This window comes from Sebastes umbrosus, chromosome 20 (assembly GCF_015220745.1).
Source record: "Sebastes umbrosus isolate fSebUmb1 chromosome 20, fSebUmb1.pri, whole genome shotgun sequence".
Classification (NCBI taxonomy): Eukaryota; Metazoa; Chordata; class Actinopteri; order Perciformes; family Sebastidae; genus Sebastes; species Sebastes umbrosus.
The window spans coordinates 17,829,669-17,851,028 of NC_051288.1; the positions used below are offsets into that span (position 1 = coordinate 17,829,669).

The 21,360-nt window shown below is 40.6% G+C and overlaps 2 protein-coding genes across 3 annotated transcripts; both read right to left on the bottom strand.

The window, feature by feature from the left end:
- Window positions 1–1,385: 1,385 nt before the first annotated feature.
- On the bottom strand, window positions 1,386–15,915 carry sec31b (SEC31 homolog B, COPII coat complex component). Of its 2 annotated transcripts, XM_037755058.1 has the most exons (26): window positions 15,763–15,915; window positions 15,115–15,337; window positions 13,100–13,295; window positions 12,904–12,999; window positions 11,820–11,960; window positions 11,337–11,479; window positions 11,147–11,246; window positions 10,896–11,057; window positions 10,334–10,489; window positions 10,009–10,239; window positions 9,677–9,751; window positions 9,469–9,561; window positions 9,248–9,365; window positions 8,965–9,143; window positions 8,753–8,879; window positions 8,420–8,565; window positions 7,853–8,026; window positions 7,608–7,760; window positions 6,736–6,922; window positions 6,269–6,646; window positions 6,130–6,168; window positions 5,480–5,538; window positions 4,399–4,524; window positions 4,188–4,307; window positions 3,993–4,064; window positions 1,386–2,733 (listed from the first exon to the last, which is right to left on the bottom strand). In XM_037755058.1, the coding sequence occupies exons 2-26, from the start codon at window positions 15,315–15,317 to the stop codon at window positions 2,554–2,556; spliced, it is 3,654 nt and encodes a 1,217-aa protein (XP_037610986.1). In that variant the 5' UTR covers window positions 15,318–15,337; window positions 15,763–15,915; the 3' UTR covers window positions 1,386–2,553. The 2 variants fall into 2 exon arrangements, with proteins under 2 accessions (XP_037610986.1, XP_037610987.1); XM_037755059.1 differs by lacking the exon at window positions 6,130–6,168.
- Window positions 15,916–17,699: 1,784 nt separating this feature from the next.
- On the bottom strand, window positions 17,700–21,079 carry ndufb8 (NADH:ubiquinone oxidoreductase subunit B8). The gene is made up of 5 exons (XM_037753873.1): window positions 20,919–21,079; window positions 20,563–20,689; window positions 20,289–20,388; window positions 18,975–19,130; window positions 17,700–17,863 (listed from the first exon to the last, which is right to left on the bottom strand). The coding sequence occupies exons 1-5, from the start codon at window positions 21,007–21,009 to the stop codon at window positions 17,771–17,773; spliced, it is 567 nt and encodes a 188-aa protein (XP_037609801.1). The 5' UTR covers window positions 21,010–21,079; the 3' UTR covers window positions 17,700–17,770.
- Window positions 21,080–21,360: the final 281 nt, after the last annotated feature.

Consider the following 21,360-nt stretch of genomic DNA (forward strand, 5'->3'; position numbering starts at 1 on the left):
CAGGAGCTGGTGAAATACCTGTGCCAGCTTGTAAACTAACTGACATACCACACATATATGTCTGTGTGTCACAACACCCTCAGGATGTGACAGTGAATCAAATCAATGAAGTGGTGAAAAAGAAACGCCCCTCGGGTGACATACTTTGGTGCATTCAAATGCTTTTGGTGAAAGTGGGAAAATAGAAACTTTGCAGCTAAAGTTGCTTACTTGTGGGTGTAGCTGCAGAAAACTCTATTGTGTTGTAGTTGTACAGCAAAGAGAAAGCAAATGCATGACAGTTTTTCTCAATTGCTTTTGTTAACTCATTTGAACTCAAAACATTTAATTCATTCATGCTTCAAAACCTAATTAATGTGTCAGTAAATTGGCCAATTGCACCAAAATGAAAAGTTGTTTTGTCATCATTAATTGTTTTGTAATTAATTTCTACTTTTTGTTGACCGTGACTGCTTACTGTACTATACCAGAATGTCAATTCTGTCTAGCTGAAGGCTTTTTGTGTATCACACTGAGCTTTTTAGATTTCAATAGCAGGTAAATGTTTACTGGGAAAAGTCAATAGTGTAGGCTACAATACTGTATACACAGGAACAGGTTATGCACATTTGTGTTTACAGTACATATATTTGTGTAACACCATGTTATAGATATTTATGGAATATACATGTAAATCAGACGTGTACAAGTGGTTATTGTACTTTCTCTTTTGCACACGTGCCACAACATGTGCAATTAAATTTGTTTGAATGAATGAGAAATTCTAATCTGTTGTGAACAACAAATTAATTGTTCAGATATTTGATGTTATTGTTTTAAAAAAAAAATCTCATTTGAGAATTGAGCCAAAGTGAATGAGAAAAATAGTAAGTGCCTATTGTGTTGTAGTTGTACAGAAAGCAAATGCATGACATGTTACAGTAAACAGAGAGCCACCTCCTGTTCAAAATGTGAATTGCCTAGAACACCATTATTGTGAAAATACCATTTCCTGCATTCAAAATGTTACTTAAAGAAGCAAAGTGTCATAATAAACATTATATTATTGGATTAATGTACTAACTTCATACATTGTTTATAGCAATGCTTCATATTATATATTTTAAATATAATTAAAAAATGTTTTTATTATTTATTTAAATAAATATTAATAAAACATTTATTTAATTAAAGAATATTACTTATCAATACCGGTATATTGCAACACCCCAAAATAAGGTTGCTCACTTTTTAACACAGAAAAAGTCAATGAACTAAAGAGATAACTACAGAGACAAAGAAATGGCAACCCCAAAGTTGTTCTTATTAATGACTAATAACTATTAAAATTACCCTTTCCATATGTATCAATTAATACATTTGAAGAAATTTCTCAAGTCTCAAAATCTTATGAAGTGAACTTTTATTTGAAAAAGATAACGACATGAGTAAAGTAAGCAAATATGATGGATTGTATAAATATCTGTGCAACCAAAATGAGCACACTGAGGCACTTTACTGCCTTCTGCCGCCATGATACACAAACACTATCCAGCTTTATGTCCAGCTACAAACCTCAGAATATTATATGTTGTCAGTTCATTTGAGTTGGTATGATCTAATCTAAAAACAAATAAGATAAAAAAGTTACAAAAGGATAAGACTTTAGCCGAGGGGGTAGAAAGATGAGTAAAAGGGATCATTCTCAGTTCAACATAAATTAATGTAACTTTTGTTTATGAGCTGCCATGTGAACTCAGCAGGGAAACATGCACACTGAAGCGAGAATAGAAGATTCAATCGTTCACACAACCCATCGGGAAACAACAGTGCTAAGAAATTAAAATAAAACAGCAACTTGACAATCACCGTATGGCATTCTTCTGCAGTGCTTTAAGCCCAAAAGCCCCTCGTTGTGGCACAATCAACTGGACACAACCTGTTACAGCAGGTGAAGAGAACAATCAGTATTTTTTTTTTAATGTTACAGTGCTTCCTTGATGCTCGTTGCGATATGACACACAGTAAAAAGAGCATCGGTGTGTTTCTCCCTCATACAAACTACACCGACAGGATAGATAAGTGCAACCTATATTTTATTCCCACCGTTTTTCACCCCTATACCTCAGACGTAGGAGCTGCTAGTCTCAGATGTTTCGTTTCTGCAGTTGGAGCACTGCATGTATTCAATCAAAAACTGTATTACTAGAAGAAAAAATATGCACAGGTGTAGATGAAAATGCAACTACTTATACAAACACCGCCTTGATTCAAACTTTGTATATTACATCAACCGTTGAATTTACACAGAATCACGACTTTCAGTTTACATTCATTTTATCGTAAAATTACCACGGCAACATCTACAAAAAATCCACCTCACCGCCCAAATCAGCCTCCAGGAAGGAATATGCATGGAGTGATGAAGACCACAATCTGCAATATCATCAGTTATTATTCTCCTTATCAAAGCACGTCATCAGGTCAAAAAGAAATAAATACATATATAACAATATGATAACACTGAAGTCTGGTTGGTGGTGGTGTCGTCGTCCCGACCCTCCACCGGGGGAGTTAGACGCCCAGCTTGTTGGCGATGGTCATGACCACTTTGAGGATGGGCATGAAGGCGGAGATCTCGCTGAAGTTGCTGCTGCTGACCACCTGGGTGTGGACCTCCAGGCCCCGCTGGTAGTTCTGGCTCGCCACGCAGCGGCTGATCTCGTGGAGCCCGTTCAGGATGTTGTGAGAGAGCTGAGAGAGACAACAGTGACATGTTAGTATGTGATGTCTTAGGTTAAAGGTGCAGTGTGTAGGATGTGGTGGCATGTAGCTGTGAGTTTGCAGATTGCAACCAACTGAAACTTCTCCCGTGTGCCAAGAGTGTAGGAAAACTACGGTGGCCGTCGCGAAAACATAAATGGCCATATCTAGAGCCTGTGTTTGGTTTGTTCGTTCTGGGCTACTGTAGAAACATGACGGCCGGCTACGTGAAGAGGACCTGCTCCCTATATAGATATAACGGCTTATTCTAAGCTAATGAAAAGGCGTTATTTTCAGGTAATTATACACTAAAGAAAACATACTCATTAATATTCCATTCCATTTCTGCCAATAGATCCCCCTAAATGTTACAAACCATTCCTTTAAGTCTATAAAGTGTCAGGAAAATTTCCCAGCGCCCATAAAAGGCATCTTCAAATTGCTTGTTTTGTCTGACTGACAGTCCAAAACTTGAGTATATTTTGCATTTTTGCAGGATAAATTACTTAAATGATTCTCAAAACTGTTAGTAGTACACGAGACAGATAATCTGTGAAAAAAAAAAAACAGGTTCTTCTGCCTCTGTCAATCACTGCTCTCGAAGCATCGTGAACTCCAATCAAACGGTCAAACTAGGCAGCGCTGATCAAATATGAATCAATATTCTGTTTCTGTAATGCGTATTTCTCGCCTCAAATGTATTCAGAAACATCTTGTAGTGTGCTGTTTAGCTGTAAAATGAGAAAGTTTGATTGGAGTTCACGAGCTTTGTGAGCAGTGATTGACAGCGGCCTTTGAGCACGGTGGAATCTTGCAAATACCATTAGGAGCACCAGGAGGAGGCATGCTCTCCTTAATATTATATATATTTTTAAAATGTAATGATTTCCTCTGACGTTAGCAGACCGCTCTTTATTTGACCTCCTTTATAAATGCTGCAGGGACCCTGAAACTGTGCAGCATAACTTTTACATTTCCCCCTCCAAGGGTTGGTTCACCCACAATGCTGCATCTCATGTAATGGTTGTTTTTGATTGTATGTCAGTAGCGGGTCTATTGGAAATGTTTGGATGTTTTAACTCTTTCTTTTTTAGCCCCTTCCCTCAAGAGGCTCTGCCTTTTGTCAGGCCACCACTGTGAATAAGAATGTATTCTTAATGACTTGCCTGGTTAAATAAAGGTTAAATCAAATCAAATAAATTAGCAGCTTTCTTTGATGATAACTTTGTGTACGTGTAATAATTTCTTACCGACTGCTCTCTCAGCTTGTCGTACAGGTATCCCAAACGTTTGCCTGCATCATCAAGTTTCCTTTTCGTTTGCTGAAAATGAAAATATTTGTGGTGATTTTATATCCAATAAAAACATTCTCCTTGAATCAATACAAGGTTTATTAGAAACACAGCAAAATGTGGATGCAGCTGCACACACGTAGTGAGACTTACTGGGTCTCCAGCTGCGAGCTGGCAGCGCTGCACCAGGCTGTCAAAGGTGGATTTGAGGACCATGTGTTCAGCTGGGATTTCTTTCTGCTCCACCCTCTCTGCCGGCAGCTGCTGGAGGAGCTGGAGGAGGAAAACAAGGACACAAATACAAGGTGTTGACGTGTTTGCCGTGTGAGGATTCAGATAGCGGCCCCTTGTCACACACACCGACCTGCACGCTGGGCTCCTGGGGGGCTCCGGGGGGGACCTGGGCGTGGTCGTGGGGCTGAGGGGCCTCCACAGGGAATCCCATCACAGGGGTCATGATCGGGGCTGGTGGAGTGTAGTTCTCAGGGACCTGCCAACACACAACAGTAAGACACATCCAATCAGTGAGAGGAAGGTTAGGAAACACTGAAACGGAGCTAGATCTGACATCATTTATTGTTTCTTTTTATTCACTTTGAGGCAGAGCAACTCCATAACAAGCTGATGGATGTTCAACTTTAGTGAGCTGGTTGCTAACTTCGTCTGTCTGACTTTGGGGGTTGAACAGGTAGCAGGTTTATCAGAGCTTGTTTGCTGAAAACATCCGCCCTCTGCTGCTGGAGATTAGGTTAATGAGAGCAGAGTCCTAATTCTCTGAGGGTTTGGCACTCTGCACGACCCCTTTCACATTACCTCTAGTCATTTAATTCATTGTTATTAATCAAATATTCATCAGTGCAGCTTTAAGAATGAGCAATACATTAAATTAATGAACTGAGCTCTTGATGGGGTGAATTATTACTACTATACCAGGCATCTTAGAGCAGTGATTCAACCAGTGGCACTTGCACCCCAAGGACTACTTCTGCTGTTAAGAGGTGGAAGGATGGTGGAGTGACTCAGGTAAACAATAATTAATGATCTTTTGTATATATTATTGGCATGGAAACTCAGCAAATGAACAGGGAATTTGACAAAGATAGCTAAAAGTAAAAAATAAATGGTTGAAACATGAAAGTCTAAGCATCTGCAGTTGCAGGATTACTGTGTCTTGTATTGAGCTATTTGGTTTAGTCCTTTATTCTAATTTTTTTACAGGGTAAGAAGAACCATAGATTGTTGTTTTTATAAAAAATAATAATAATTTGCAAGGAAGCTGATTTATTAAAGTTTGATTTGACCTGTGCTAACAGCAATGGTTGACTGGAACACTAACACATTTGCAAGCATATTATTCTAATTAATCACATTTTAAAGGAAATATTGCACAGACTGGACAACACTGACCTAAAACACTACATTGATAGCGATAAATGTACGAGTACCTTCTTCTTCCTGGGTCCACCTCGTACTGCTGGTGGGTCATTCCAGCCTTCATGGGGTCCTAAATCAGAAGATGAGCGAGAATTTCAATGACATTGCCAGTGGTATTTTTTTCCTGTGCTCACACTCAAGCAGTCAAAGATTGTCTACACAAGACAACCTCTTTCAGCCAAGGCTAGTCTACATAGCAAAATCATGTCACTGAGCCGCAGATTTCAGCAGCTTAGGCAGAAACAAAACAGCATATGTGGGCAAATGTTCAGGCAGCATCCTCATAATAACTCAATACTAACAATATCCCAATGCTGAATAATTTAAAGCATCTCATATATATATCTTCTTGAGCTTAAACAAGTGTGTTTGTGTTTACTTGATTCGAGCCTGGAAACTGTGGTTTTGTTTACTGTGTTTTAAGCTGACATCCATACAATGAAGTCACTACATTTCCCTGAAGCATACAGCGGCACAAGCAAACACCACCGAAAATACACTGACTAACCAGAAAAATATAAAAAAGAAACCCTGTATGATGTAGTGCAATCTAATACGAAAGTAATGCATGGATTATTTTGTGCTGTACAGGTGTGTTTTTCTGGTCACTCAAGTGTATATTTCGACGCACTCTTATTCTATATCCAACCCTAACTGTCACCTTCATAGTCAGACTGGGAATTCAGCCAGGGAAAGTATCCTGCAAGTCAAATGAGGTGAACAGCTGAATAACCATCAGCAACAGATTCCAGTTAACTGTTATGTGTTGATCTGTCTTTAGAAATCAAAGCGACATCTACCTGTGGGAGGAGGAGCAACAGCAGGAGCTCCGGGGCCTCCCTGTGGGTACCCAGATCCGAGAGGCGCAAAGGGACCAGATGCCATGAGTGGGCCAGGCCCCTGGTTGTGGTGGCCTCCTGGGTACATGGGAACTGGGGCTCCGTGTTGGGAGCTGGGTGGCATGGGGCCTGAGGGCAAAGAGGTAGACGGCGTGAAGCTTATCGGTGGCACCCCGGGGCTGGGCATGGGGCGCAGGCCTGTGGGGGTGGATGACGGCGGCGGTAGCGCAGGTCCTGATAAGTTAGCAGCTGGCATGGAAGGACCTGGAGGAGGGAAGCCTGAGGGTCCGCCAATGGACATAGGGGGCTGAGGCTGGAATGGCTGATGAGGAAGGAAACCTGGGAAAGGACAAGTAAAATTACATCAAATAAAAAAAAAAATCAGCCTGAAACACCTGAAGGTGGAATAAAAATAGTCAATGTCAAACCTGGAGCCGGAGCAGGATGTTGGGGGTAGGGAGGCCTCAAGGCAGGGCGGGTCGCATTGGGCGGCAGTACATGAGAATAAGGCGGCAGACCAGGCCCGCTGTTGGTTGGAGCTTGTGGGGTAAAAAATGAGGAGATAGGAGGCTGCTGCTGGGCAGCCTGGGAAGCAGCAGACGGCTGGTACTGACTCTAAAGGTGAGGAAAAAATAACAGTATGTTTTAAAGCAAACATCCATAATTACATAGGAAACATAATTTTGCAAACTATACATCAGACCGGCACATATGGGTACTTCGCAAAAAGTCAAGGCTGCGCCCCCTTTTGGGGTACAATAAAACAAAGATCCTATAGAATTCAATGCAATTTGACATATGTTTGGATCGGAAGTTTGTACGCATTCATCTCGTTATACAAATGTTTGTTTTATACACATGTCTAATAATTATTTTGCAACCTTGCCTGAACCTGAGAGTTTGCGATACCTTAATAAATTAAGGTTGATCGCCGTCATGTCCCTTCAAGCTTCCCCCGTCCAACAGCGAACGGATATTGCTTATCCAGACATCTATACATATTTGATTGAACCACGTGAGGCTAAGTGTTATCTGTACATAACCAACCTGTTAATAACCAAATGTTTGATCTATGGGGTGAGATTTAGTTGGAGACGACAGTCTGATGCTGCTATAACGTTAATGTATGACTGTATTACTGTAGCAGCCTCCCACTCAAGCTAATGTTAACTAGCCATGCTAATCACACCATTTAGCGATTTACCACACTGACAGTGAATATTCACGTATTGGATCTGGATGACGTATTGCCGGTCTGATGTATATGATTTCATGTTTTTGATTGCTAATGTATTTATACCATAATTTGTGCTTTTGTTGCAGGAGTCGGAGCAGCAGGAGTGGGCTTGGCTGTGGACACGTCGACTCTGTTGAAGGAGTTTGGAGGCTGCTGTCCAACGGCAGCCTCTTCCTGAGCGTGGAACAGCCGGTCTCTCAGCATTGTGATCCCAGCCTGGGGAGACGAACACAAAAAAAAAAGGGTATTTATCACAATCCAAACGGAGCAAAACTATGAATTTGGGGTTTTGAAATAAGGCCTCTTACTTGGTCTGAGTTGTCAGGCAGGTAGGTCATAGCGGTGGCCAGACTGCCCTCTGCAGCCAGTATGCCGGCGTAGCAGGTGAGCTTCTCGGCCAGGATGGGGCTCTGGACCGCCACCTCGCTGTTGCGGAGGCGTTCGATTGACTTGCGCAGCATCATTACTTTTTCAACCAGATCCTGAAAAATGCACGGAGACACAAAGAAACATGTCACACGTCACTGTGACTACGACATTCTTCAGTGCTCTCACCTTTAGCCTACAAGGGTGCGTTGTATGTGCAGCCCGTAAAAATCGTTAAAAAGCCCAATTAAAAGTTCCTTTCAAATTTTGCATGTCAGTACAAGCAACCGTTCTGGATTCTTCTGGTACACACGCATCTTTGTTAAGTACAATATTCAATAATTACCATGAAAAAAATAAGTTTGTTGATCATTTTCAGATGTGGCAGCACATAAGAATAAGACTCCACACATATTTCAAATTTGCTTTTGTGCTCAAATTCTTATGCTTGGTGCAAAAGTGCAGTGAACTGTATTTTGTGGATGCAAATCCTTTACTAAAGATTGTACCTCTAGACCAAGAGGGGAGCAGCAGTCTCTATGCAAGGCCCAGCACTCCACCAGCTTCTCAATGTTCCCAGAGCAGATGTAACACAGGCAGGCCTGCAGGCAGCGCTTCTCTGTCCTCTCATGCTCCAATCGGCCTCCCAGGGTGTCTACCGAGAAGAATAGCAGAATTAAACAAAGTTAAAGGAAAGAGGGAAGGCTGAAAACAGAGCAGGGAGGATGAGTACAAATGTTATTCAGCAAGTAAAACAAGCTTTCTTGAATCTATACAGTTTGCCTGGAAGCGAGGCAAGTCACAGCATGATTAATGTGCTGCTATTTTTGTGTGCGACTTACCGCACAGACGGGCGAAATCTTCTGGGTGAGCATAAGTCAGCAGAGCAGCGAGAGCCTCCTTCCAATTGTCCAACTCGCAGCTTTGCACGATGTCTCTCCAGTTCTGGGTCACCACTGATGATATGAGCTGCAGTTGAGACAGACAAATTAGATTAAAATGTTCCCCCTGTGATTGCACCGACTGAAACAGAATGAATCAAACGGACTCTCACCATTGAAATGCTGTTCTTTTGATTGCTTAGGTATTTCTGCTGAGTTTTCTTGAGCAGCTCCTCTCCTCCACTGATGGACAACAGGATGGCTTCGGCGTAACGACCGTCATTCAGACACAGATCCACAGCGCCCTCGAAGTTACCCACCAGCAGCGACTGGCTTATTAAACCATCGGTATCTTCAAAAGAACCACAATGACGAACAATAAGACAAGATACCTAAACAGAGATAACGTGTATTTTAATCACATGATTAACTGTGTGTGCAGATGAGGGATTTTACCACATGACACAGGGATCTGGAAGTTGGAGTTTTCCTTTGGCGTCTGAGTAAAGAAGTCTGCCGGTGAAACTGAACCAGAAGTTCTAGTGTCGCCTACCGCATTTGTTACATCAGCCCTCTGGAAATGCAACAAAGAGTATTTTACAGTAAAAAGAAGTGCTGCAAACCTTGGTATGCAAATGAGAAAAACATATTTGAAAATAAACATTTTGTGTGCTGACCTCAGTGGAGAGCCGCTGCATCTTTTCTGCCAGGTCTTTGGCATCTACTCCGTGTCCGTTGTGCTGAAAGCTCTTCCCCAGGCATTTTGAAATCTGAATAAAACACAACATGTTTACAGCTAAGATGATACAAGCCACAGCAACATTCATATATATGACAGATATCAGCTATTAGAGCTAATACATTTATAAATCAGAAGCAGAATACCTTTTTCTCCAGTTCATCTTTGCTGAAACCCAAAAGTCGGAGGAATTTAACGCGGGCTTCATCCTCAAAGTTGACCTGTAAACAGAGAAAGTGAATCAGCTCGAAATACAATAAAACTACACTGACTGACAGGCTTAAGGCTTTTACACCAGAGACTCTCAAACTTTATAGGTCCAAGGATCCCTTATAGGGGAGCACATTGTCCAAGGACCTCCTCTTAAATTGTAACATAGATTAGGCATTTGTATTCTAAAACTTCTCAACCTAAATACTTCAGACCTGTTTGCTAGTGATAAACAGAAAGATAAGATGAGGTAATGCTTTTTCAGTACCAGAAGGAACTTCCATATGTCCTGCTCAGCGTCTGACTTGGCGCACTGAATCTTGGCCTGGCAGTAGTTGTTGAAGGAGCCCGACTGCAGCGCCGCCTGCAGCTCCCTGGAGCGCTGGAGGAACTCCGTCTCCGTGGTAACCTGGCTCACAAACACTTGTCTGGGGACCGGCTGGGGGCTTTGCACCGGAGGCAGCTTGGTATTCTCGAAGGTTATCAGCTTTCCCCCGAACTGAGAAAAAAAAAAAACACACAACAACAGACGATCAGTCATAAACGCCTCATTCCATCAACATGATTAGAAAACATTTTTATGTTGCACTTACAGCAAAGGAAGCGCCCACTGGCCTGCGCACCCACTTGGGTGGCTTCTTCAGAGGGGGAACTATGGTGTCCTGCACTGCTGCAGGCTGAGGGACTTGCAGGGGAGGCAGCACCTGCCCTGTACCGAAGGGATCCATTGAATCAAATGAGGAGGAGATCTGTTAAACAAAATGTTAAATGTTAAAACAAACACAACTCTTTGGGGCTAGAGCTGAAACAATAAGTCGATTCATCAGCAACTATTTTGACAGTTGATTAAACAAAAACGTCAATTTCACTGGTCCTGGCTTCTCAATACTTTTTGTCGACACTGACTGCTTACTGTACGATACCAGAATGTCAGTTTTGTCTACCTGAAGGCTATTGTGTATCGCACTGAGCTTTTTAGATTTCTATTTCAACAGCAGGTAAAAGTTAAAAGTCAATACTGTAGTCTAACTCTCTTTTAAATTTGATGTTGTATTGCTGTTAATTAGTCAATGTCAATCCCTTCACACCAGCACCACCTTGTGGACAAACAACACAGCACAGCACAAAGCCTCTGGGATTAAGAACAGCCACTACCTTATCAGCTGTGCTTTGCTGCTGACCCTTCAAGCTGCCTCCCATAACAGAGTAGACGGAGATTCTCCCATCGAACGAGGCGGCTGAAAGCAGGGCAGGATTCCTGGGGCACCACTGGACATCAAAGCACCACTGGTTTGTTGTTGGAAGCTCGTAAATGACCTAAAATGAAGGAAATGACGAGTGAGAATCCGTGGCATCATCGTCACTGATTCACAATAATGAGGCAAGGGAAGCAATTCATGTTATACCTCTCCAGTGTTTGGATTCCAGCAGAGGATCCTGTTGTCTTTAGCACTACTCAGCAGGAGCTCAGAGTCGGCCTGGCTCCAGGATATAGACAGAATCCCCCTGTAAGAAAACACCAACAGAAGGTGCATACAGTAAATTCTGCAACATGAATAAAAAAACTGAAATAGGCACAAACTGTTAAAGCCTCACCTTGTGTGGTTCTCAAAGACTTTAAGGGGTGATGTGGCAAAACGGAGGTCCCACATCTGGATGACGGGCAGTCGATCGTCTTCAGAGGCCAACACCAGCTGAGTGGCCACATCAGGGTGCCAGAGCATTCCTGAACAGTGCATCTGGAATTACACAACAAATGAGATTTAGGATGATATAAGAGATTACAGGGTCGAACATTTTAACTTTAACTAACTTTCTGTCTAATCTAAAAGGGCTGGGAGGCTTAAAAAGATTCTCAAAATGAATGCTGCCCCCTAAAGTTTTGTTTATTCTCAGTGGCCGATGTGTACGAACAGACAAACCCTGTGAATAACCGCTTTAGAAATGTTCAATCATCTGAGAATGTTGCTGAAGTGTGGCAGACGAGCCTTATTGATTGATTTGCGAAAGACAAACTTGCAGTGATTTTGCAGAAGAATAACTTTGCACTTGCTATATTTTTTTATTAAAGCCACCGACCCTGTTGCTGTGATCACTGATCTTGATGATTGGCTCGTTCTTTCTCAGATCCCACACGACTGCTTTCCCGCTGGGGTTGGCCGAGGCCAGGATGTGCTGAACCTGCCTGTTCCAGGACACAACGCTGATGTCTTCAGCAGGCTGAAAGAAGAGACAAAGGCTGTTACTGTCAAAACAAACCTGACTGTGAGTCAAACTAATATTCAAACGATAATATAACAAGGCCTGAGGGATGCAAACTATGTTGGTCAGCTGCTGATAGAGATGTAGGATCAAGATATTCAGTAAAAGTAAATCGTTTTTATGAAATTGATGAATGGCTTGCTTGGAACTTGATCATTTTATAAAGAAAATGTCCATGTGACCGGGCAACAATAACCCTGTTGTCTAAGGGAAGATGTACAACACAACACATGAAATTGAAACCATAAACAAAACTTTCTTGTGGCTTTCAGTCTCAACACACAGACAGGAAACAAGGAGAAAGCTGCCAGTTGTGGTTTCTATTTTGTGTTTTGACTCGAAACTGTAAATTAGGTCCGGATCAAAACAAGAAGTCAGCTCATCTCTCACAACAGACATTTGTGAACTTCCTTAAACCCAAGATCTCTCATGATTTCTCAATCACGCACTATTCGTTAGTATTTTTTTAAACCTCCTAATAAATGTCACTGGTTGTTGAGTTCATAATCACTGTGGTGTATCGGTAAGAATACACAATAAGATGCTTCAAAATGTGGTTTCTAGAAGAACAGAAATTAACAGACATACCACTATAATTAACTATAACATAACACACACTCCAAATTAGCAACCTCTATTCGTTTGTTGTAAGGTATTGAATTGTAAGACACACAACTTCTTCTTACTAATCCTACAGCATATGTACAATGAAGGCACAAAATACAAAGCTTACTTACATGTTAATTGAGGCACATAACCTCCTACACAGCCAGCAAGACAACCTTTATCCCACACATATGCAACAAACTCACTGCAGTGAAATAGCAGACCAAACTACAAAACTAAACAAGCCAGTAAACCACTTAATTAGCTGTTTGGCTCCTAACATGTTCAAACCCACCTGTGACTTTGTTCCTGGTGTCATTGGACTGTTAAAGTTGTTCAGATCCCAGATATATATCTCTGAATCATTTGCACCCGAAGCGAGGAGATTACTCTGGGAGAGGAGAAATTGAGAAAGATGAATAATGCGCACTACAGGAAAGACAGGTCCTTCTGTATAAACTGTCTCTAAGATTTCGACTGAAGACTTTTACCTGAAAAGGGTTGAAATCAAGCGCTCGGACGGGTCCTGTGTGTTTGTCAGACTGTCCCACTACAGCCTCTGCACCGGAGCTCATTATGACCTCCGGGTTATATACAGTTAATGTGCCGTTTTCACTGCCACCAACCAGTCTCCCTCCAGTACCATCTGCTCCCATGCCAAAATTCACCCATACGATACTGTGCAACCTGTGGAGTATGAAAAGTATAGTGAGGATTTTGCTACAAATGGCGTACTCAAAGCAAACGCTGAAGTGCACTTGGTGTTTAGGTAAGAAGTCCTCTGCATGCTGCTACAAGAGCTATATGTTGAACTGTCTAACACTTTGTCTTTTGAGCCAAAATAATGCATCATTTATTAATTTAGTGTTTTGATTTGGAATCAGCCATGATGTATTTTAAATCTTGCCCAAATAATTTGAAGTGAGCACTACAAGACTGAGGATAAATATTTGTGGCTTATGTGTCAAGATAATTATTCAAGGTCAAATAATCACATAAATCAAACATTTGCTCCCTTGTAGAAATGCAAACTTTTAAACAAAGTTTGATAAGATGCAGATCTGAAGGGTTTGAAGTGTGTGTTGAATTTGCTTGTTAATAGAGGATACACCCTTAGGACACACCTTCTGCGTTATCAGTATAAGAAATTACTACCAGAATACTGGAGCTTCCTCATATATACAGGTCTGTGACTGTTATCATATCTGTGGCTAGTAGTAAAGCTGAGATTGCCCTGTACCAAAACAACAAAATGACTTCTCTACAGGAGCTGATATGAACAGTGGTATTATCTTGTATCTTAAAGGTCCCATAATATAGAAAAGGGAGATTTTCTTGTTTTTTTATTATAAAGCAGGCTTAAGTCCTATATAAATACTATGAAAGTATCGAAACACTCAATCCACAGGGAAATACACACAGCCCGTATTCAGAAACTATGCATTTGAAACAAGCTGTCAGGATTTCTGCCAATTCGTGATGTCACGAATATACAATATTTAGACCCTTAAAAGGGACTGTTTGTAACTTTTTAAGCGTATAAACGTACCGGGTCGGGACACATGCCGCTCGCATATGCGCGCTCGCGTGTTGCCAGACTCACTGATCCTCTGCCTGCTTGCCTTCACTCACACCGCTCGCGCATTCTCACTCCACCTCTAGACGTGAATGCGCGCTCACTACCCACTGCAGAAGAGTTAGTTTAGCTCTGAGAATATCTAGTGAATGTACAGTGGACGTTTGTGCAGAAATAAATGCTGCATCTCCTCCAGACCAACAGAGGTTTCCCGTGTCTTGTGAAGTGACGGGGCTCCGCAGCGAGAAACGTTATCAGCGGGGCTGAAGCAGGAAGAGAAACGTTACCGTCTCCGTGCCGGTGTCTCCCCTGCGGCCGCGCTCGGAGACGATAACATTTCTCTTCCTGCTTCAGCCAGCAGGAAAAGCCAACACTAGGATCAGCAGTGATTCATGGAGAGACCTTCGTCTGGTCAGCTAACATTACTGCCAAGCAGGTGAAATATAGAGTGATATTGTGGTTTTAGCTGACGTGTGTCGCCTCACTGTTTTGAGCGATGCTCGTTCATGTTTATTTAGAGCACGCAAGCGCGAGCCCGACGCTGACTTTCGTTGACTTCACGGCCACAGGGGTCGCTGTTAACAAGCATTTCTGAAAGTTACAAATAGTCCCTTTAACACAATTTTAAACGTAAAGATTCTAAATGTGTTCCAGTTTATTCCTGGTTGCAGTGTATGTGATGAACATCAGCTGACAGGAAATACACATGGACCCAAGCTGTTGCCTAGCAACGCAATTCTGTTGCAATTCCGTCAAAATGCGCTAAAACTGAGCGTTTCAGACAGAGGCTAAATACAGGCATATTCAGGCTGACAGTATGAGGAAAATAAAGTTTTTTTTGAACAATACAGCATGTAAACATGTTCTAGTAGAAACACAAAATACAAGTATGAACCTGAAAATGAGCATGATATGGGACCTTTAAATTACCTGTTTGAGGTGGGCAGTGACCCTTTGAGCTGCATATCCAGAGATGGGTCAGCGAAATCCACCTCAAAGATCTCCAGGGCAGCTGTGGTGTTGAAGGAGGCATCCAGCTGCTGTGCTGATGTTCCTAAGGCCAGGTGGATGGGATGGTGCTCTGCAGGACTCCACGCCTGGTGGGCAGTCCTCTGGATCTCCTTCAGCCTCATATTCCTCTTGATGTAGACCACTACATCAAAAGATAATACATGTGTTGTGGATTAACAATACGTCATTTAGCATCTTACATATCTGCAGCTCCAACAGGGTGCCACCCTTTACTGACAGCTTGTCACCGACTATTTCCTGAAACTGCTGGCTAGCTAACATCAAATCACCCATTCAGCTATCTCCCACATGTGTTACACCAACATTAACAGGTCAACTACAACATAGTGAACTCAATGTACATACAGGTGATATATTATCTACATTAAATAGTTGTTAAATCACTTAAAAACATTAATCCAACCCAAGCTAACCTCATATATGTAGCTAGGGAGCTAACGTTAGCATTCCCAACAGCCACCACCCTTTGAAGCCACATTACAACAGAAACGCTGCTTTAACTATCAAACACGTTTAAGTTAAGTAAAGATAAACATAGTTACTCACATCAACTGTCTTTATCACAGCCTTGATTGACTGTCCGCATCCACAACTAGACAGCAGAGCTGGCTACTGATCAGTGAAGCTAGCAGCTTTAGCAGCAGGCAGATTCAGATCAAAGTACTCTGCCGTGTTGTCACTGAGCTACGGTGGCCGGAGAAGGACATTCCTCATTGGGTCAAGTGGCCTTAGGTAACCTCTGTGCCTATTTTAGATATAACCTGCTTTCATAATCATAATTCAATCCTTTCATTTGTGACTTTTTTGGCAGGTTGATATTCTTTCTATACTGTAAAAAGAAAATAATTTACTTTCTCCACCACCTTAGGTCTTTTTGAGGCGAGTAAACAAGTTATTCTTTTGTTTTATTTACTTCTGTTATTATGAGTGTTCTACAGTATTGTACATTTTTTAAGGCAGAAAGCTCAGCTATATAAGTTATATAAACTGAGAACTAAAAGTAGAGGACCCTTTAAGATCCTGTATATTCTTAAAATTTCAATTTTTTTAATTCTATTTTATTCTAACGTTTTTATCTATTTTGTTATTATACTGTTTGACTTGCACCAACATAACCAAAGCAAATTCCTAGTGTAAATCTCTTACACCTGGCAATAAACACAATTCTGATTCTGATTCTGATTCTGATCCCCAAAAAACACATTTGAGCTGTATCATAATATTACAAATACTGTATAATATAGTATATATGATTTAAGTTACTGTACTCAATGTCTGCATACACCCATATATCATAATGTTGATAATACCGCATATCAATGTGACAATAGGGATGACTGTCGGTGCTTTCAGTAGATATTTAGAAAATATTATTATATTTAGAAATTCATACATAATATGGACAGTTAGTGAGAAGACAGCTCAGCTAGAGCAGTCAGATAAACTCTGTACATGGGATAGTGATCTGTGTGTAAATGTGTGCAACAATGCATTTCCAGTGTGTGCCACACATTTCATATGATGCAAGGTCATATCATACTCTGTATGGGTACATGTACGTAAAGACAAAACAAAGAATTTACTTTCTCTGTGAGTAAACAAATTCTTCTTGTTGTTTTACTTCTGTTATTATGAGTGTTCTACAGTATTGTTATACTACATGGTACAAGAGTTTGTCCACTACTTTAAAGTCAAAACTGCTCCACCAAATGAAAATCTGCTCAAAGATTGTAGGTCAACCCCTTGAGAAATTCTATGAATCAGCCTATCATAATAACATATTAAAGGGACTATTTGTAACTTTCAGAAATGCTCGTTAACAGCGACACCTGTGGCCGTCAAGTCAACGAAAGTCAGCGTTGTGCTCGCTCTAAATAGACATGAACGAGCATCATCAACACAGTGAGGCGACACACGTCAGCTAAAACCACAATATCACTCTGTTTCACCTGCTTGGCAGTAATGTTAGCTGACCAGACGAAGATCTCTCCATGAATCACTGCTGATCCTAGTGTTGGCTTTTCCTGCCTCAGCCTCCCGACCAGGAACAGGGCCGGAGACGACAACGTTTCTCGCTGCGGAGCCCCGTCACCGCGCGCATATGCGAGCACGCATATGCGAGCACGCATGGGATACTGACCCGGTAGATTTATACCTGTAAAAAGTTACAAACAGTCCCTTTAAGGCTGGCTAACACCATCGTCTCTGATCCCCAACCATGTTTTGAACAGTGAATATGAATTATTACCAGTCAATCCTAAAACTAAATATGGAGCCTAATGCCAGATCAAATGTACGTTGAAGGGCCCTGAATATCGTCTTCTGTGATTGTAATGTACGTATCCTTGTTTCTGATCTTTGTCCTTTTTGTGATGTTGCAAATGGAGCTGCTGTGATGCAAAACAAATTTCAGACCTGTCTGCCAATAAAGTATTATCGTTATTATCGTTCGTTATACACAAAACAACAGCAACACAGTGAGGGATGTAACTTCACATAAGTCTTTATTCTTGACAGGAAATATATATACACAAGTAGAATCAGATTTTAGTCATTAGATTTCATAATGTTTGACTTCCTCTGGTTGTTTTTCCGGATCTCCTCCTTTCTCCAAGTACAGGTCGTTATAGGGATACTGTTTGGGTGCCTGGAAGAAAGACAAATGTGCACACACACACACACACACACACATGGATAAAAAATGTGTGATTAATCGTGATTAACTATGGACAATCATGCTATTAATCACAATTAAACATTTTAATAGACTGACAGCCCTAACTACAATATTTTTCATATAACTCCTTTGCTCACATTGATTAAAAGTATTCATGAGTGAAATGGAGTAATTGCAAAGTCTCAAATTAAGTCAGCAAGTTTATCTAACTATATATATAACTTTAAAATGTTACATGAATATTTGTTCGGGTTTATTAAATGTATTATAATGTTTTGTATTGAGACATTGCTTTACATAGTCAAATAAAGTATCCAGACTATAGGGTAAGTTTCTGAGATGTCCGTCTAGCTTTCTAAGCCTCACGTCTGAGCAGAACTTTACATGCTATGTTCAATCTGCTGATTAAACAGCCACGTTTTCTTTGCACAGGCAAATATGTTTTGGATAATGGGTGCAGCAGTCAGATGAAACTGACATGAAAAACGACAACATAATAAAGTACTGTTATGGTGTGTTACCCTAACATGCATAATGTAATAATAACGCTCATCATCACGCTAAGTCTATGTACACCTTTAAAAATGTAAACACTACTGTATAGACTTAACATGATATGATCTTAGCAGCAGTTATGATCTACAGTATATGTCAGACAAGTCAAACAGGAAAGCAATTCGAGTAACTTTTATTCTGACTAGTTGGAAAGGAATAACTCTGAAGCAGTAAGCAAATTTATGCAATTCAAAATATGAATATGCCAATATGCACAGAGGGGGAAAAGTGCAGATTTCTATAAAGTAAAAGAAGATAATGAAAGATATTTAAACAATATCATTTCCATGTTTTTTTTTTACAACTGTATTTGTTATTAGATTCTGTGGATGGTGCAGGTGAAAACATCAAGGGAGACTAGATAATATAAAGAAGTGAAAAACAAATGATTCAAGCCAGAGTGGTGAGCTAAAGCCAGGAATTGTCTCCCTTTTAAAACTAATGATTAATTGGTCAGGTCATTTCACATCCCCAGAGAATAGTATGCAGTACAAAATAATAAATCCTAGCACTGGTCTGTACTTACAACAGGTTGGTAAGCGGGGAATTTCTCCCCGACGTAGAACATAAACAGCATGAACCCGATGAAACCAAACAGCTGTTTGCACATTGAGGACCAGGACACAGGGGTGGGAGATGTATCCACGCGGTTCCTGATGAACATGTCAAAATTCCAATGCATCTAAAAATGAACAGAGAACAATCACTGATTAACAGGCAATCTCATATCGTAATGTACTTTATGAATATTTATGTTGTCATCTAAGTGAACTGGTGATTGTACAGATGCACTGCCTTGTGTGGAGAATTCAGTGCCTCTGTAGAATTAAGCTGATCTGAATACTGTCTGAATATCCAAAAGCAATAGTGTCTATACAGAGGAATGACATAATACACTTCAGAAATATAACAAATGTAAAAATAATAATAGAAACTTTATTTATATAGCATTTTCAAAACAAAGTTACGAAGTGCAAGATAGAAATGGTATACAAACAATGATAAAAACAAGTACCAAATATGTTTTTATCTATAGAAATGTCAAAATGTAAAGCCACAATGGTGCTAGACAAAATTATGCATGTATAATCTTCAGAAATATACAATATAATGTAGGTGTTGTATCTCTTTAGTAGAGTAGCAATACACTATGAATACACATAACATTAGACATTATTAAAAAGTATATCTTAAAGTGTTCCTTTCTATTTTTAAGCAATTGGTACCAATATATGTGCTGAGTGGAACATTGTTTCCAAATTATATATTTGGCATTTCTACTGATAACATGCAGATCGCATACTGTATAGTGGCAGCAGACTGCAGATTGCTGCAGATTTATTTGCGACAAGGCCCTGGCATGCTTGTGCATGGGTTCGCAAGTAAGTATGGTGTTTGTTTTGACAAGTGAGATTCAAACAGAAGATCCGCACACTGTATTAAAAAGCAATGCCTGACGAAGACCTCTGTTAGATCAAAAGACACGTTGCACAATTAAACTTGCTGGGAGCTTTTTAATTCAGTGTGCAGATCTTCTGTTTGACTCTTACCTTGATTTTTTGATCCAGCACCTGTTGAAGTTTTTTGGATGTGTGAACCCTACACCCTCTTCATTTTGTTTTGATAAGTGATACATGTCAGTATGAGCAATGACAAAATTATTTCATGTTGTAAATTTGGTGTAACCAGACCATGTACTGCATTTTCTTGTTACTTATAACCTGATATGTACACCAAGATAAGCTCTTATCTGTAGTCAATATATGGGCTGCACATGTGCACCTGATATCACAACAATAAATAATTACAATAGCAGGAAATAAAGTCATCAGTATCTTACCGGCTCTCCCCAGTTCCTCCTCAGGTCAGGGTGGTCCCATTGGTACCAGGGGTCTCTCTCATGCTGAGATCTGTCTGGTAACTTTGGATAATCACCATAGCTACAAAAACACAACGATGGCAGTTAGTTAACCACCACATGTAATAGATACTGGTGATTCACACAGTGGTGATGTATCTGGTAAGCCTCGACACTACAGAGAAAACAAGAGCAGTTTAACCCATTTAATATACTTTAAACTATGAATGGCAGGCTCTTTCAAAATAAAGCTCACCCCTCTCCTTTGTCTGGATATGGCTCATAGTCCTCAACCCTGATGCTGTACTTCTTTGCAGCAGCAGCTTTCTCCTCAGGGGTCGTCGGGAATGGACCAGGTAGACCATCCTTTGACGCACCAGAGGCTGAAACACAAACAATATATAATATATAAGAATAAAACAAGTCGAAGTTACAAAGCTCGGAGGCTAATAAGAATGAAGAAACAACAATGTTACTCTGTACCCAGCTAGCATAAGCTAACGTCAGCATGTCAAGGTTACCTTCATTTGAGGCTTTAAACTTTAAACTCTGACACGTGTCTAAAGAGAAAGTCAGCACACAGTATGACAGAAAGTTATTAACACCACTGACCTGCTCTAGAGCCCGACAAAAGGGCTGAAATGCCAGAACCTTTCCCTTTAGAGAGAGCTTGGGCCCACCGTCTGAAGCCAACACCAGCCATGTTTACTGGCTGCTGCAGTCTGACAGACTAAGAACTGCGCATGCGTGAGATTGGAAGTATGGGTCGGCGTAAGGGCCAGAAAGTCGAATCGATAATTCAATTCAATTTCAATTCAAATTTAGATAGATAGATAGATAGATAGATAGATAGATAGATAGGTAGATAGATAGATAGATAGATAGATAGATAGATAGATAGATAGGTAGGTAGATAGATAGATAGATAGATAGATAGATAGATAGGTAGATAGATAGATAGATAGATAGATAGATAGATAGATAGATAGGTAGGTAGATAGATAGATAGATAGATAGATAGATAGGTAGGTAGATAGATAGATAGATAGATAGG

Coding starts and splice junctions, on each gene's coding strand:
- ndufb8 (XM_037753873.1), bottom strand. CDS start 21,009: ATGGCTGGTGTTGGCTTCAGACGGTGGGCCCAAGCTCTCTCTAAAGGG. Junction 20,389..20,562: donor TATCCAGACAAAGGAGAGGG/GTGAGCTTTATT, acceptor GTGTTTTTGTAG/CTATGGTGATTATCCAAAGT. Junction 17,864..18,974: donor TCCCCGCTTACCAACCTGTT/GTAAGTACAGAC, acceptor TCTTTCTTCCAG/GCACCCAAACAGTATCCCTA.
- sec31b (XM_037755058.1), bottom strand. CDS start 15,317: ATGAGGCTGAAGGAGATCCAGAGGACTGCCCACCAGGCGTGGAGTCCT. Junction 11,961..12,903: donor CACCAGGAACAAAGTCACAG/GTGGGTTTGAAC, acceptor CTCTTCTTTCAG/CCTGCTGAAGACATCAGCGT. Junction 11,480..11,819: donor TCAGTGATCACAGCAACAGG/GTCGGTGGCTTT, acceptor GTGTAATTCCAG/ATGCACTGTTCAGGAATGCT.